This window comes from Takifugu flavidus, chromosome 20, assembly GCF_003711565.1.
Source record: "Takifugu flavidus isolate HTHZ2018 chromosome 20, ASM371156v2, whole genome shotgun sequence".
Classification (NCBI taxonomy): Eukaryota; Metazoa; Chordata; class Actinopteri; order Tetraodontiformes; family Tetraodontidae; genus Takifugu; species Takifugu flavidus.
The window spans coordinates 828117-843716 of NC_079539.1; the positions used below are offsets into that span (position 1 = coordinate 828117).

Sequence of the window (15600 nt, forward strand, 5' to 3'; positions counted from 1 at the left end):
TAGATGACAAATGCCTGTGCCGCACACATTATCACATTTATGTTTTCTACTTCATGAAAGTTTGCTGTGGCCAGTTTTGATGTGTATTTAGCGTTGCATGAGTGACTATACTTTGTAAAGCAATTCACACACACGATTTTCGTTGAGGTTTTTTATTCATCTTATTATTTGTCTCTGGCCGCTCGTCACCTCACCTCGGGAAGGGAGTCATAAAACTGTGGGGAGACGGCAAAGTGGGAAGAGAAAGTAATATCTCAACCCTAAACAAAATACTTTCTTCTTTTTTACTCTGTTTATCCGCAATAAACATCTTTCCCAAATAAACGTAAGTCCCCGTAGTCGCCGGTAGGGGGCAGATGCGTACAAACACATCCGTTACTTACCGGAAATGCAAACGTAGAGGAAGACACTGCTCCTCGTTCACCTTACCTGATCACGCTGGGGCTGTGCTTTTTCAAATACCGGTAGAATTGTTTTGCGAAAGAAGGCTTTGTCTATTCGTTGGAAAGGTAACTGCATGTTTAAATATTATGTGCGCTCTGCTGTAAATGTTGCTGATGTTAGCCATGCAAGTTTTTTTTTTCATATTTGAATGTGTATTTTGACATTATAACGAAACCTTGCTAGCCCACAACCGTCCTTAACAAAGAGACTTGTCTCTTATCGCAATCTATCACTTTCGCTGCATGATATATGTTGAAAAAGAAGTCAGAAATGTTACCTGCTGCTTTTTACGCTTGCATTACCAAATATTTACCCACGCTTCTTTGGACAAAAAGTCCCTCAGTTGCCTAGCTCGACTAGGCCCCATGCTAGGCTAGGCTAGGCTAGTCGAGATCAGGCAAGGCGTTGAAATGCTAATTTTGATGGATCAGCGCCACCTGCATACAGTTTTATTAAAGATGCATTACCATGCAGTTATTCGTTGCTGTTGAGGTTTAATTAAAAGACACCACTTTTTTCGGCAGTTTTCTGTTCATTTTCTTTATTTGATTCATTCATAGTCACTGTTATGCGCATCCTAGCGTAATTTATTAAAATTTTATTTTTATGAGCCCAGCTGTTCTATTTTATAAGGGGAGACATTTTCATACTGTAGAAATCCTTGTTTTTTCAAAGTAAGTTGGGGGAAATTGACAACATTGCCCTTAATTCCAGCGTGTCGCTGATAGGTGGATCCGTCCTACATTTTAAAGGTTTGTCTGTTTCCGATTAATAACCTTGGACTATACCTGAAGTATTTCAATTGTAATAGTCTACACACGTACATTCATTTTGTTGTATTTTATTTACACACACTGGTGTAAGCATTTAGCAGTGTTGCGATAATAAAGCAATAATACAGGGCGGATGTGCTCTATAATATCAGCACAGGTGTGATTCGGTCGTAGATACTCACACCATTTACTTGGCTCCGCCAGCACAAATAGGTCAACAACTGGGGGAATTACAGGCTGTTGACAGTGAATTAACAGCTGTCAGACTACCTGTACAGCAAAGCGGTATTGTTATACTCTATATCAGTACTCGTGGAATGTCCCTTTTCCAATCAAAATGGAACTAACTGTTGTTTAATGTTTAACAATGTATTTGTCCTGGTTGTTGAACATGAATTATCCTGTGTTTTTAAGCTTTCAGGCTTGGATCTAAAGGCCTGTACCGCGTTTTTAATGTCATCCTTTACTACTTTCATGGCTCCGTGCAAGGGTTATTGCTCTTTTTTTCTTCTAAATGGAGGCAATTGGACTAAGTTTTGGATTGGGACGATAATGATAAAGAGAACTCCAGAAACGATTGTTGAAAGCAAGAAGTGATCCTAAAGCCTGCAGGTCCCCTCCATTCTGTGTCAGCAGCATCACGTGCTTAACCACCATGTCAGACGGACGTATCTATGTCGGAAACCTTCCCATGGATGTCCAGGAGAGAGACATTGAAGATCTCTTCTACAAATATGGAAAAATCCGTGAAATTGAACTGAAGAACAATAGAGGAACTATACCCTTTGCGTTCATCCGGTTTGAAGACCCACGGTGAGTTTTAGGAATGATCTCTGGCACATCGATTCACTTTACTCCTTGTTGGATACCTTAAGGTGTAGTGGTATAATAACCTCTCCAGTGGCTGACTGCAGGAAATGGATGAAGACGTCATTTCCAGGCATATAACCACGAGAGACACGCGTTCTGTGGTAAGGAGTTCTTTGCTCTCTTCTCGTAGGGATGCGGATGATGCCGTCTATGGAAGGAATGGATATGTTTATGGAGACTCCAAACTCCGTGTGGAGTATCCTCGATCCACTGGTGCTAAATTTGGTGGAATGGGAGGAGGAGGAGGAGGTGGTGGAGGAGGAGGAGGACCTAGAGGAAGGTTTGGACCCCCAACTCGAAGGTCTGATTTCCGGGTCATAGTTTCTGGTAGGTGGACGTCATGAGTCATAATCGGTTATCATATTCTATCCCTTTCTCATCAACCTGGAGGTCAAATGGAATGGTAGGATGTTGGACATTAGAGTAATAGTCTCAGTAGCCAGGAGTCGGTCTCTTTCTCTTAAGGCGGATTGGCGGACAAGGGGACAAATACAAGACATGTATATAACTCTCATGGCGGATTGGAGTACAAGGAACAAGTAGAGGACACCGTGAGTCATAGGTAGATGTGTCATGGGCTGCTCTCCCACGACAGGAACTTTCACCAGGAGCCTTTGGAGGATCTCTTCTTTTTGACCACTGTTGTGTAAATGTAGCTCTGGGAAGTTTTTTTTGCTCCCAAGGAAGTTTGGAATGCTTTGCAGTGCCGATTATTGATAGTGTGAATGCTCTAAGCGTGTTTAAGTCTGCAGCGGTGAGCTAGCCGGGTTGTTCTTCAAGACTGGCAATCCAATAGTGATCAATCCCCCCATCCCCTCCCCCCGCGTATTCTAACTCTAATCTCAACAATCATAATCTTCCTGGGACCTTAGGCAAGGATGGAAATGCAGACAACTATGGGCCACAGGAATCTAAGTTTCTGGAAAAGACATTCCGAGGAGCTAAAAAAATACTTGCTATTGGTTGAAACGCAGCTATGGTGAATTGGTGGATGTGTCGTAGGCAGATGTTGTTCTCTCTCAAGGCGGACTAAAGGACAAGGAGGACTAGAAGAAGGCTTCGTAAGTCAGGCAGATGTATTTCTTTCTCTCATGGTGGACTGGAGGAAAAGGGGACAAGTAGAGAACACCTGGAAACATAGGCAGATTTTTTTCTCTCGCGGTGGACTGGAGGACAATGGGACTGGTAGAATGGACATCATGAGTCGTAGCCAGATATGTTTCACTTCTGTTGATCTGGAGCTCGAATCGATTAAGTGGATCAGGTCAAGTCGTGACTCGCAGCACGGTAATCTAAAACGCGTGTGTGCTGCATATTCCAGCATCTCCAGTGACCGGTAGGTGTCATTTTCTCATTTTATATCACTCATTCATTTTTAATGTCAGCGATATCGTCCGAACGTCAGATCGGCGCTAATAGTCTGAACAAGGTCTGAAATGTGCATTTTATGGTAAACTTGCAGCTCAAGAGAGCAAGAGTCCAGATTTAAAACCGCTTCATATGATTTAATTTAATCTACTTGGTTTGCATCCTCTGTGAATTTCACTTTGCTAAACCTCCATCTTAACTTGGTCCAATCGTCTGAATGGTGCTATTTAAGGATGTATGATAAAAGGTGGAGTTTGCTGTTTAAAGACAACATGCAAAACGTTCCTGCCACGCGGTTCTGACCACGCATCGATATTTTCCAGGCTTGCCACCAACTGGAAGCTGGCAGGATCTGAAGGACCACATGCGCGAGGCGGGCGACGTTTGTTTTGCAGATGTGCAGCGGGATGGCGAGGGCGTGGTGGAATTCCTCCGTAGAGAGGACATGGAGTACGCCTTGCGCCGACTGGACCGGACCGAGTTCCGTTCGCATCAAGTGAGTTGGCACGAGCGATGAGATGCGATTGGTCCTTGGTGCAGATGCAGAAAAGTCTGTATGTTGTTTAAAGGGAGAGACCGCCTTCATCCGTGTCTTCGAGGAGCGGGGCACTCCAAACTGGGGACGCTCCCGATCCCGTTCCAGGTCTAGAGGTCGCTATTCTCCTCCCTTCCATAACCGAAGATCTCCTCCCCCACCGCCGCCGCCACGCTACCAGTCTCCTCCACGCCATGCTATGCCCCGCCATAGTCCGCCGCTTCGTCGACCCCCTCCTCAGAGCTACAGCCCACCGCCACGTCATTATCGATAAGAAGGCCCACAATTTGTAGTAGGAGGGAAGCAAAGGGGATTTTGTAAATTGAGTCTTTTACTTTCTTTTTTTTTTAACCTCCGGGCCTCTCCTTAGGATACGTCAACATGATTCTGGCTGCAGTACATTCCACGGTCGGGCTCGCCTCAACATTGTGCTCCTCCCCACAGGCAGAACTCCAGTAGAGTTCTGTCATTAAATTACAGAGACAGACCGTTTTTATAAAGTAAATTTGTCAAATTCGTGTCACCAGCGCACAATTGTAATGGTATATTTTCCCCAAAAGACTAGCGCGATACTCCCCTTTGCTTTTTTTTGTGTGTTCAGTATTGTTTCAGTAAATCTGTGAAGCGAATCGATGCGGCCGCGAGTGTAAATCTGCAGATTTATGAGCTTGTCATTTGTTTTGCTCGTTCCCGTCACGTGTAACTTTCCCAGAACGGTAATTCACCATCCTTCAACCGTAGATGATTGAGTAACTGTGGCTGTATTCAAATTTCCAAAGTTTTGGGATACTTGGTCAGTTGATGATTTTCACCAGGCTCTTGTTATCCATTATTTACAGCGACACATTTCTAAAGGTTCATTTCTGGTTTGTTTTTCTGGCTGAATGTGCCATCACAGACATTAAGTTACTGCTCAGTATCTGAAGTCAAGTAGTGAGCTGCTTTTTTTTTATTATTACATGTTGATTTTTTTAAGTATGTGTGAATGTCTGACCGAAGTGGCCTGTCGGTTGATTTTATTTTTTTTTCAATGCGTCTCTTTTCTTTACCAATAAAATGTTAACTTTTACTGTGACAACGTCCTTTCTGCATCGCCACGAATTCTTTTATCATCTGAAAATGACTCACTTCAAAACAAGTCCAAAAAGTACCTCTAACATATGCAAAACTGAATCCTGGAACAGTCTCTTTACATAATAGCACTAATAAATGTATAACACTTAGCAGACAGGCTGCAAAATATAGTTTTAATATGCAATAAATGAAGTATACCAGGTGACAGTTTGAGAAGACAAAACATAAAAAATAGATTTCCAGTTACTTTTTTTCACCTTTCTGAAAGCCCATATACAGACATTGTATTGCATTTAATATGTACTAGCATAGTTATACATTAATTTTCTTTTCTGCACATTTTACACTTCAATCTTCTGACAACAATTACAGCAATACACAGACGGCAATACTCTGTTTTAGAGGGTCACGTTAGCAATGATAGTCAAAACATTGACAACGTGTGTTTTGGCGTTGTTGCAACTGCGCGGTGCACAACTAAAGCATTTCCTGTTGATGCTGGTACCTGGCAGTATTCTATATCTTTGTACTTTCCTGCTTTAACATCCATTTCTGATGGCTTTTTCTTTTTTTTTTACCGCAATGCAATTGGTTGCCTCTAGGACCGTTGGGCCATTAAATGTTTATTTTCTTTCCTCGCAGCAGAAACTTTGACATTGTCTGCATGTCTGTAAACCAGAATGACCTCTTGAGTAGCGTCACAGTCCAGTCCTGCACTGGAAACAGTCCAGAAAGCCTTTCTGTCCTACCAGGTAAACAACCTGGAACTCTGGGATCGGAATGCTCCCCGTCTGCCTGGAAGGACAAAAAAACCCTTGCTGGATTTCGCCCCTCAGAGCGGATTAAGTAACCCTGCTTTCGGTGGTGTGATGATTGAATTTGTGTGGTAAATCGCAGCAAATATGCAAAAGTTATGAACTCAGCAGCCAGATGAGAGAAGCTGAACCCATCTGGCTTTGCAATGTAAACATAGCGTGGTGAAGGAGGAAAAGGAAAGGGGAACTAATTTTAGGTCGATCTTGAGGTGAAGGTGTAAAACTAACCCCGACGCAGCCTAACGAGTTTAAACTGGCAGCTCTTCACAACACCGCACAAGTAGACTGTTAACAACTTACTGATGCGATGTTCAAACAGTCCCAAAGGAACCCTGTTGTGCACGAAACTGAGAAAACAAGAAGGCCAAGGAGTGAAGAACAAATACTGTTGATGCAAACTGTGTGCAGCTGCACAGAGTTCACAGGGTCGGTCTGGGATGTCCGGCAGGGTTGTGTGTATCAGAGCCCGACACAAAGAAGACCACAAAGCCTCAGAGGGGCTGAAAAGTGGTCTTCTAATGGCTTTTTGGAGAAGAAAACCGCACTTGCTACATCGACACAACCTCCTCTAACGTGCTTCTGAATTTTACAGCTTGAAACCCATCAAATAATGCCACATAGTAGTGAAAATATACATATTCAAGTGCATCACGACATGAATCATCATGGCAGCTACACTTTCAGCAGAACGATTAAATAAAAATATATATTCAAGTGCATCACGAGTTATGTATGGCAGAAAGAACGTCATAAAACGGTGAACAATTTGGTTGTATCCCTGAAAAAATAGCTAAATTTAAGGCAAAATAAATAACGTCTTCAAGCAGTTTTTAACAAGGGTACATTCACTGGATGAACAGGAACACGTTAAAAAATAATACATTTACTGGCAATAGTTCCATCGGTTGAGTGTAGAGAGGAGCAACAGGAAGAGATGCTGATACACGACTATCTTACAACAAGTAGTGATACAGACCGGTCACCTTGACTACGGACTCTTTCCTCTAACCACTATCATTAGGATGATGTGTCAGTATCCCCGGAACCATTGACGACGCCCCACTTCACTTGTTTTCTATGAGCGTCTGCACTTTGAGGACCAAGTCTCGAGCCATCATCAGCACCTGCGGGACGTTGTGTCTCTCTGCCATTTCTGTGAGAAAACACCATCAATATCAGCCATGTGACCTAAATCAGCGCGTCACCCTTGAGTCTCTTACCATTAAAAAACTTGATGATGTCAGTGAAATCCATGTTGTTTTCCAGGATGATATCTCTGTACATTTCCACGAGGGCCAGGGCGACAAAGAGCACAAAGTGTTCCGAGGACGTGTGCTTGGCTGCCCAGATGGTTTCCCACAAGGAGAACACGTCGTCGTAGACCATCTCTGTTAGAAGGAAAACAGCACAATCAGATTGTGTTCAACCAGAGGGCGTTTTGTGACGGGTTCGGGTCCTTCCACCTCTTTTAAAGTCGAGCAGAAACCACCGGTAGCAGAAGTAGAAGTGGGTGTAGTCCCCGTTCTGCTGCATCAGCTCAAACAGCTCAGAATCCAGAATCTGTTGGGATGGAAACACAGCTGCCGCGTGTCTGCATTCATTCTGTTGGTTCGATCACGCGTGTACGTACTTGGATGAGAGAACGCATGTTCGCAAAGTGAGAGTCCATGGCACCTCCGTGGGGGAAGTTCTGGTTCATCCTCTTCATCAGCTCGGTGAAGCAGCTAAAGGCCATGACCTCTGGATACACGGCAACAGAGCCATAAAGGTATACTTGTGAGGACATTGCAGTGAATTCAGTTTAAATTCAATGCAGACTGAACGATATTAACCATAATTAACCATCATTTTACTTTCACTGACCGTCATCCAGGATAACCAGCAGGGGAGCCAGCAGGTCGCACATGCCTTGGACGTAACCCGTGTCCAAATGCTGCCACACATAACTGCGACAACAAAGATTTTTCTTTAAGATCTGGCGTTTGCTTGTTTTGGCAGCGCACACGCGACAACTAACTGGGCAATTCCAGCCTACCTGCACATGATGTTCCGCAGCTTCTCCAGGTTTTCAGTGGTGAAGTACCAGTATTGTCTGTCACAGCGTCTGACGTCTTTGTCAATGCGATGCAGATTGATCAAGTACATGTCCAGGGTCTCTTGCTGCAAAAACAATTGGGTCAGTTAATGCTGCCGATGCAAAGGAGGCTGTTTGTTCTGCACGTGTGATACTGACGGAGTAAACTCGTTCTCCTGAACTTTCCCGTTTACCCTCCCTGCCCATATTTGCAGATTCTGGCTCAGCGAGGACATTTTCCATCTCTGGTTCTTCTTCGGAAAGGCCCAGGTCAGTGCCCTCGGGACTGGTGTTGCAGTCTGTGTCCAGATGACGGTCCAAGACCAGGTCCTCCGATGCCATTTTCTCTTTAAGTGAAAAGGAGACGAGTGGCTGAGCGAGGCCCACTAGAGGCCTGGAATGTAAATCCTCAGAGGTCACGCATGTCCCTATGGGTATGTCCTCCATTTCCAGGGCTGAAGGAGAGTCGTCGGAGTCTGCTGTGTCAGGAGACTGGCGAGACTGCGATAGCGACTGCAGAGCGTTCAGTACTTGTCTGACTGGCGAATTTGAACCAGGTTTCTCTGAAGGAATTTCTGCAATTTTCTTACATTCAGCTAACTCGGAAAAGGTTGCCGTGGCTTCTTTACATTCCGACTCTGCAGCGCTGGCGTTTGACGATGGGCCGAGGTTATTTTCTTTCGGGTCTGATGCCTGATCACATTTGTTCTTGGGTGCTTGAAAAGCCAAGGTCTCCCCAAGCGGTGGTGCCTGGAAGTATTCATTCCGGATCTCCGTTTCCAACTTTAGGACGTTTGTCTTCTCTGGAGCTGATCTTGAATTTGTTTCTGCAGCGTTTGACTCACGCAGCACATCAGGCATATTTTCCTCTTGGGGGCAGAGTAACCTGGAGTCAGACCCGTCACTGACTCTGCAGCGCTTTGCCGTCTTGTTCTCTGATCCCATCTCTGGAATCTCATTCTTATGCTGCTCCACTATGTCCTCCCCTACTGCCGGTGTTGTGGAAATGTTTGATGCTTCTGCTGACTCTACAACTGCCTCTGCAGGGAGAGGGCTGTTTTCTGACCCATTGTACTGATCTGACAGAGCTGGAGATGGCTGTCTGCAAGACGAAAGTTGTGGGGCGTCTTTGAGTTGAGCACCCTGCTGTGCTGCCTCTTCATCTGCTCCCAGCTCAATCGGATTGACGGCTTCGACTGATTCAAAAACCTGCAAAACAAAGGAAACGGTGAACAAAGTGCCTTCTCCCATCACCCCATGAAGGGATATTGTCATGAGGAGCTGTACCTGTGCGCTGCTGGAATCACTTTGGGAATTAGTATTATGTTGTTCGGAGCTGCTGCTTAATGATGACTGCAGTGGGAGAAAAAGGGGAGAAGGCAAAAAGAAGCAAATATTAGTATCAAATAGCAGCTGACTGATTTTGGAATTTTCTTTGGAATTCCACTGTATTGTGGTAATGGCTGCATGCAGATTAAGGTGCAACGTGCATCCGTGCTGATGGTGGAGTCGCGCTGCACCGGCCCTCTTTCCACGCTGGCTCCAGATGAACATCTGGCAAGAGCCTCGGCGTGTTTCTCCCTCTCCCTCTGGCGGACGATGGCCTCACAACCACGCCAATCCCTCATGGTCTGCTCATACATTGCCCGCATCTTCTCATCAATCTGAAACAAAACAACCCCGGGATCAACCAAATCTGGGACATTCCGGACAGTGTGTATGGTATGGAAGACTGAGTACTGTGTGTTATACCTCCAGCCGACATTTCTCATTCATGTTGAACTGGTAGTGCCCCAGGAGGAAGGGCCAGACCTCTTTACGTAGCGAAGCAGCCACACCACCAAAATACACAAGCCTGTATATCTCCTTCTCCTCATAGGCCTAAACATTCGGTCACACACAGTTCTAATGTTTACATGTCCTAATCCTAATTTTATGTCCCGGTATTTTCTGTGTAAATCTTACAGAGCTGTCCTTGAGGATCTTCTCCCAGACCTCCAATGAAAGACCTCCTTGAGCGTCACCGGGCACATCGGGATCAACAATGGTGGTGTTGACCAGAGCGGAAAGGTGAGTACGGACTGTAGACAGATGACGACAGTATGCGAGCCCTTGGAAGAAAAGAACGCTTAGCAACACCCGGAACAGTCACTGAGATTAAGGAATGTAGTTGCCACTCACAGCCGTAGAAAGCGCGTGAGATTATCTGGTACTTCATTGTGTCACAGAGGAGCTTTAAGGGAGCCCTGGCAGAAAGGAAAAGGGGCACATTTAGATTGGGGCGATGTGAATTCCGAGTCTTATTCAGGGAATGCCAACCTTTCCTGGTTGCAGCCATTAGGAAGGGAGCCGTCGGAGGAGCCGTTCTGCGAGCAGGAAGAACAAGAGGACTTTCTGGGAGTCGGCTGCCACATGTTCACACCCTGTTCGATCAGCTCCAGGGCCACTGCAAATATATGCAGGAAGAAGCACCATCACACCGCTGACGCCATCCTCGCAGCCAGACGGGTTACAAACGACAATAAATGCATGTGAAGGAAATGGGCCTAAACTGTGAATCAGGGTAATAATGCGTTCATAAATGCGATCTGTGATGATTGCTGGATTGTGACTGGGGGAAGAGCAAGAAGCTTGAAAACACTTACTGAACTCCATCTGATTGCCAGGAAACAGGATCCGGAACACATAATCGGTTGCTTCATCATCTTCTTTGTCCGATACAGAATCACACGAGCCGTGCGGGCTCCTCTTTCGCAGTTTGGGGAACACTTTTCCCTGTGATGAGAAGGAGTCAATCGGGATGGGAAGCACAAAACTCCTTCCAACTACAATTTCTAACAATAATTCCTTCTCCTTGCCAACCTTTCCCCTCTGATTCCAGAGTGGGGGGTCCAGTTGTCCGTGAGGCAGCAGGCCGGTTTCCAAGCAGGTGAGAAACTGGAGGAGGTGGCCCCCTTTAGGAAAATGCAGAGGTGGTCTCTGGATGCCGTCCTGGCTCACCAAAACTACTGTCCCGCCACTGTTAACTGGAAAAATGTAACCGATAGGGTGAAAATTCCCAAACGCTGAGCCTTGAGATAGGATGGCTGTACCTTGCTGGTGACAGTGGAGATACACGATCTCCTCCAAACGAATCGTCATTGCATAATCCCAGTATACACTGAGGGAAGAATAGCAAGAATAATCTATGTTTACAAGGCTGGATTCAGACACTCTCTTGCCTCTGCTGGTTGGATCTTTAGAGCTTACCTTTTTTCAGAATCGAGCTCTCCCACGTTTCCATTCATCAGCTGGTTTGGTGTCCATTTCAGCGTCATGAGGTCTGCGGTTTGATGCAGTGACAGATAGCCCGGAATGGCCTCCATGTCATCTCTCTGCATGGGCAAGAAAAGGTCTTCTTAAACCCAGGTGATCATTCTGATCGCACCGTCAATACAGGGAAACAATTCTAATCCCTCCCAAATGCTCGGATCATTGATCTTACTGGCTGGACCAGCACATTGTTCTTTCCAAACAGAAGTGCAGCTCTGGAGTTTTGGTGCAGCGACTCCACATACTCCTTAGCCCACATGAGAGGACGATCATCCATGCTGCCACTGGACTGTCTCTTCTGGATCTGAACCAAGAAAACAAAGCCGATCACATCACATTACGTCTTTGGGAGGTCATGATTACAGGTGTGGCTTAAATTGGGGACTATCTAACCAGGGCGGGTCGTCTGGAGGGTGAATCCTGCCGACAGTGGCCGCTGTGGATGCGATGCCGCTGGACAAGCTCATCGGCTGAGGGGTCCGTCCAGAAATGGTCTGCCGTCTTAACTTTGGTGTACTCCAGAGCACAAGGACCAACTGTGGCAATGGGGTTAAAGCCCAATCAGTGTTTCCATGATTTTGTAGATCAGGGGTGCCCAAATCCAGTCCTGCAGGGCCATGGTCAACACGGGTTTTCTGTCCTACCAGGCAAAAAATGCATCTTCCCTAAAGCAGTGTCTTCCTGATAGGACAGAAAACCCGGCTAATGAGCTGCCCTTGAGGAATGGACTGGGGTAGCCCTGGTGTAGACAGTTCCTAGTGTGGTGTTTAGGCAGGCTCTAAATACCTAATAGAGATGCAAGTATTGGGCCATCCACCGGGTCCATCAGCATGGCTTCTTTCTCATAAAAAGCACTGCAGAAAAAAAATGTTTAGAAGATTCAGACCTGGATTTGGCAGTTACACAACTTCCTCTTTGCCAGTTTTTGCTGTTCAGGCTGAAAATGAAAGCATGTCATGTCGGAGAGCGTTGACTAGGGTCTCTGTGGCTCATATTCACTCATCCACAAATACCTGCTGTTCTCCACTAAGTACAGGACAATTTTGTCCAGAAGCTTCTCCATCAGTGCTGTTCGGATCCACAGGTGTTTCATCGCTTGAGGAGGGAGGTTGGCCAACTTGGATTGCCGAAATCGCTCATTGTTCAGAGAATTGTTATGCTTGCTGAAAAAGCGTAGAAAAAAGCACACGTGATAGTTAAGATGGGGTGTCGGAACCACAACCCACGGACGTGCAACTAAAACTGGGAAACCCAAGACAGTTCACCTGTTTTCAATCAGCTGCTCCAGCTCCTGGACCTTGCGGCACAGTTCTTCCGCAGGCGTAAAGCTTTTCGCCACCTTCATAAAAAGTGCCGCAACCTTGTTGCTGCACAGCAGGCCCGCGATACGGCGCTTGAGTCCGTGGAGCACGCAGGCCTCCACAACAGCTATGCACACAAACATGCAAGCGATCGGTCAATATTTGTCCGAGCGGTCGGTCGCTGCTTTTTTGAGCGGGTACGTTTTCAACTGCTGCCTTTGGGGTCATTTTCCTACGTGGCGAAAAAAAATTTCTGTCTGCGACAGACGAATGTTTTATTTATTGATTTTATATGACAGACAGGTAAGAAGAGAACACAGGTGGCACTTTAAAAATAGACAACACCACACTGAATATGGTTGCTAGGATATGAGGGATGTGATTCACACACACACACACCTCACTCCTAGTTAGTATCAACACCTTTGAGGAGTGTTAGTCTACTTTGAAACACAGCTATCCATGGATGGATGATACAAAATGATTCAGGGTGTATCATCAACGCGCTCTATGACACTGATATTCCCTCGAGATGTCCACCTTAAGAAGGACGCAATCACGTAGGACACAATGGAATTAGAGAATTACCACAGAAGGATATGATGTGGCTGCTGTCGGCGTGCACAAATTTCCTGGTCACTGCCTCCTCCATGATTTGTTTCACCTATAAAAGGCAGAAGTAGAGTGAGAGACCAGGTCGGCTCCAGGGGGCGACAGCAGCATAATCGGAGGGAACGGCAAAGCAACGATGGGGCGAAAATCCACGTCCAAATACATCGGAGGAACTGCATGATTACAATAACAAATATCTTAAATTGAAGCACCGGAGACCAAAGCTGACCCTCTTTATTTCGTGTTTATGACCGGATCTATTTCTTCATGATAAGAGGGATACTATGATGGGCTTGTTATTAACGATGCACATATCTCCAGGACATGCTGTGCTCATTTGTACAGCACTAACATGTCCAGACCCACAGCAGTAGCTCCTGTCTCCTGTTGCTTTAAACCCATCTCTCCAGCCTCTCCCTGGTGCAGAATGGAGAATCCAGCACCGTATTCATGCATGCCAGAGAGGCAATGAGTCACAGGTGAGGGGGAGCAGAGATGCATGATGTATAGGAGAAGCCAGTTTTCAGTCATAAATAAGACTTCTCGGTTTTCCTCCTCGGACAGCAGATATTTAGCATCATGGAGGCTTTGGATCAGGTTTAATTCCGGTTAGAAGCCAGTTTATGCAGAATCTTTCAACAGCATCTTGGGCTGGAACTGATGTATCAAATGATGACAGCAACATCAGAGAGGCAAGGTCACACCTTTGGGGGTTTGGGTGGAACATAGATCAGGGTGGAGGACATTTCAACACTTCCCTCAACGTGCAAGCCACCCACCCCTCATTCCAAATAACAAACATCGCCATTTATTTCTTTATCTTCCTCCTCTTCATCATCGACACCATCATCCTGCCTCATCTATAAAAACATGCCTCTGTGGCCGTGCGTGTGCCGATAGCCTGTAACTGCCCCTAAATATTCTGTCTCAAATGATACCCAATGTCATCGTAAACAGGCCTCCGAGGCTCGTCCTCACGGTACGACGTCCACACACACACATGAACATGCACGCACGCACCAACTGCGCGCGAGGCCGAAATAAAACGCAGAGCCAACCTCTTTCTTCACGTTGCGCAGCAGCTTCTGACGCGTCTCGGTCTCCGTGACGGGGAAAAACATGACGGATGCGCTGGTCCGACCGGTGCACGGCAGAAAAACGATGCTGCGCTCGCTCGCTCGCTCACGACGGGGGGTGGTGAAGGACGGCGGCTGTACCTCCCATCGCTCCGGGGCGCAGGGTGCAGCGGCTCTGGTGCGTACGCGCGTGTGTGTGTGTGTGCGTCGACGGGAGAGCTGGTCGTCACCAAGCGAGTGAGCTACACTGTCTCTGGGAGAACCCACACCCCTTTAAAGTCACAGCAACTCACGCAAAAAACCCGCACGCTGACGCCCCCTCCACATTTAAAAAGAAAACACCTCATCCATCCGTTCATCTACCCATCCATCCACCTACCCATCCATCCACCTACCCATCCATCCATCCATCCATCCTCCATCCGTCATCCATCCATCCATCTTTTAACCCTGTTTCCAAATACCCCTGGATGCTGTATATGTGTCATGTGACCATGTAGACAATGAATCAGGTGATGGATGGATGGATGGGTGGATGATGGGTGGATGGGTGGATGATGGATGGATGCAGGGATGGATAGATAATGGGTGGATAATGGATGGATGGATGGATGGATGGATGGATGGATGGAAGGAAGGATGGATGGATGGATGAACGGATGGATGGATGGATGGATGAACGGATGGATGATGGGTGGATAATGGATGGATGAACGGATGGATGATGGGTGGATGGGTGGATGGATGATGGACAGATGGGTGGATGGATGGATGGATGGGTGGGTGGATGGATGGATGGATGGATGGATGCAGGGATGGATGGATAATGGGTGGATAATGGATGGATGGGTGATGGATGGATGAACGGATGGATGGATGGATGGATGGATGAACGGATGGATGATGGGTCGATAATGGATGGATGAACGGATGGATGATGGGTGGATGGGTGATGGACAGATGGATGGATGGAAGGAAGGATGGATGGATGGATGGATGAATGGATGGATGGATGGATGGATGGATGGATGATGGTCAGATGGGTGGATGGATGGATGGATGGATGGATGGATGGATGGATGGATGGATGGATGGATGGATGGATGAGGTGTCACCACCTCTTTCTTTTTAAAGGTGGAGGGGGTCGGCGTGCTGCTGCCAGTCTGTCCAGGATCAGGACTCAAAAAAGGACCACAAGTCTTCTTCAGCTGCGTGCTCAGATGGGCCAGGAACGCTTGAGCATTCCAGATGAAAGGTTTGGAATGTTTGGCCATGTTTATCGTCAGAATGATCAAAGACACAGAACTCTTCACATTATAGTCTAAAGAACATCAGTGACTTTTGTC

The 15600-nt window shown here is 46.4% G+C and overlaps 2 protein-coding genes across 9 annotated transcripts; one reads left to right on the forward strand and one right to left on the reverse strand.

Moving 5' to 3' along the window:
• The first annotated feature begins 365 nt into the window (after window positions 1–365).
• On the forward strand, window positions 366–5059 carry srsf9 (serine and arginine rich splicing factor 9). 8 transcript variants are annotated; one of them, XM_057018364.1, is made up of 6 exons: window positions 393–509; window positions 1159–1196; window positions 1854–2030; window positions 2218–2414; window positions 3779–3951; window positions 4025–5059. In XM_057018364.1, exons 3-6 carry the CDS (start codon window positions 1873–1875, stop codon window positions 4262–4264), a joined length of 768 nt encoding a protein of 255 aa, XP_056874344.1. In that variant the 5' UTR covers window positions 393–509; window positions 1159–1196; window positions 1854–1872; the 3' UTR covers window positions 4265–5059. The 8 variants fall into 8 exon arrangements, with proteins under 8 accessions (XP_056874339.1, XP_056874343.1, XP_056874341.1 ...); XM_057018359.1 differs by lacking the exon at window positions 1159–1196 and having other exon boundaries at window positions 366–509; XM_057018363.1 differs by lacking the exon at window positions 1159–1196 and having other exon boundaries at window positions 388–509; window positions 1851–2030.
• A 159-nt stretch (window positions 5060–5218) lies between these two features.
• sgsm1b (small G protein signaling modulator 1b) lies at window positions 5219–14527 on the reverse strand. The gene is made up of 24 exons (XM_057018328.1): window positions 14237–14527; window positions 13155–13230; window positions 12531–12693; window positions 12279–12428; window positions 12052–12119; window positions 11659–11801; window positions 11438–11569; window positions 11203–11327; window positions 11046–11113; window positions 10816–10979; window positions 10599–10728; window positions 10273–10399; window positions 10135–10199; window positions 9919–10064; window positions 9706–9834; window positions 9444–9617; window positions 9241–9306; window positions 8113–9162; window positions 7915–8039; window positions 7743–7825; window positions 7510–7619; window positions 7343–7439; window positions 7100–7267; window positions 5219–7032 (listed from the first exon to the last, which is right to left on the reverse strand). The coding sequence occupies exons 1-24, from the start codon at window positions 14297–14299 to the stop codon at window positions 6944–6946; spliced, it is 3711 nt and encodes a 1236-aa protein (XP_056874308.1). The 5' UTR covers window positions 14300–14527; the 3' UTR covers window positions 5219–6943.
• Between the last annotated feature and the right edge of the window lie 1073 nt (window positions 14528–15600).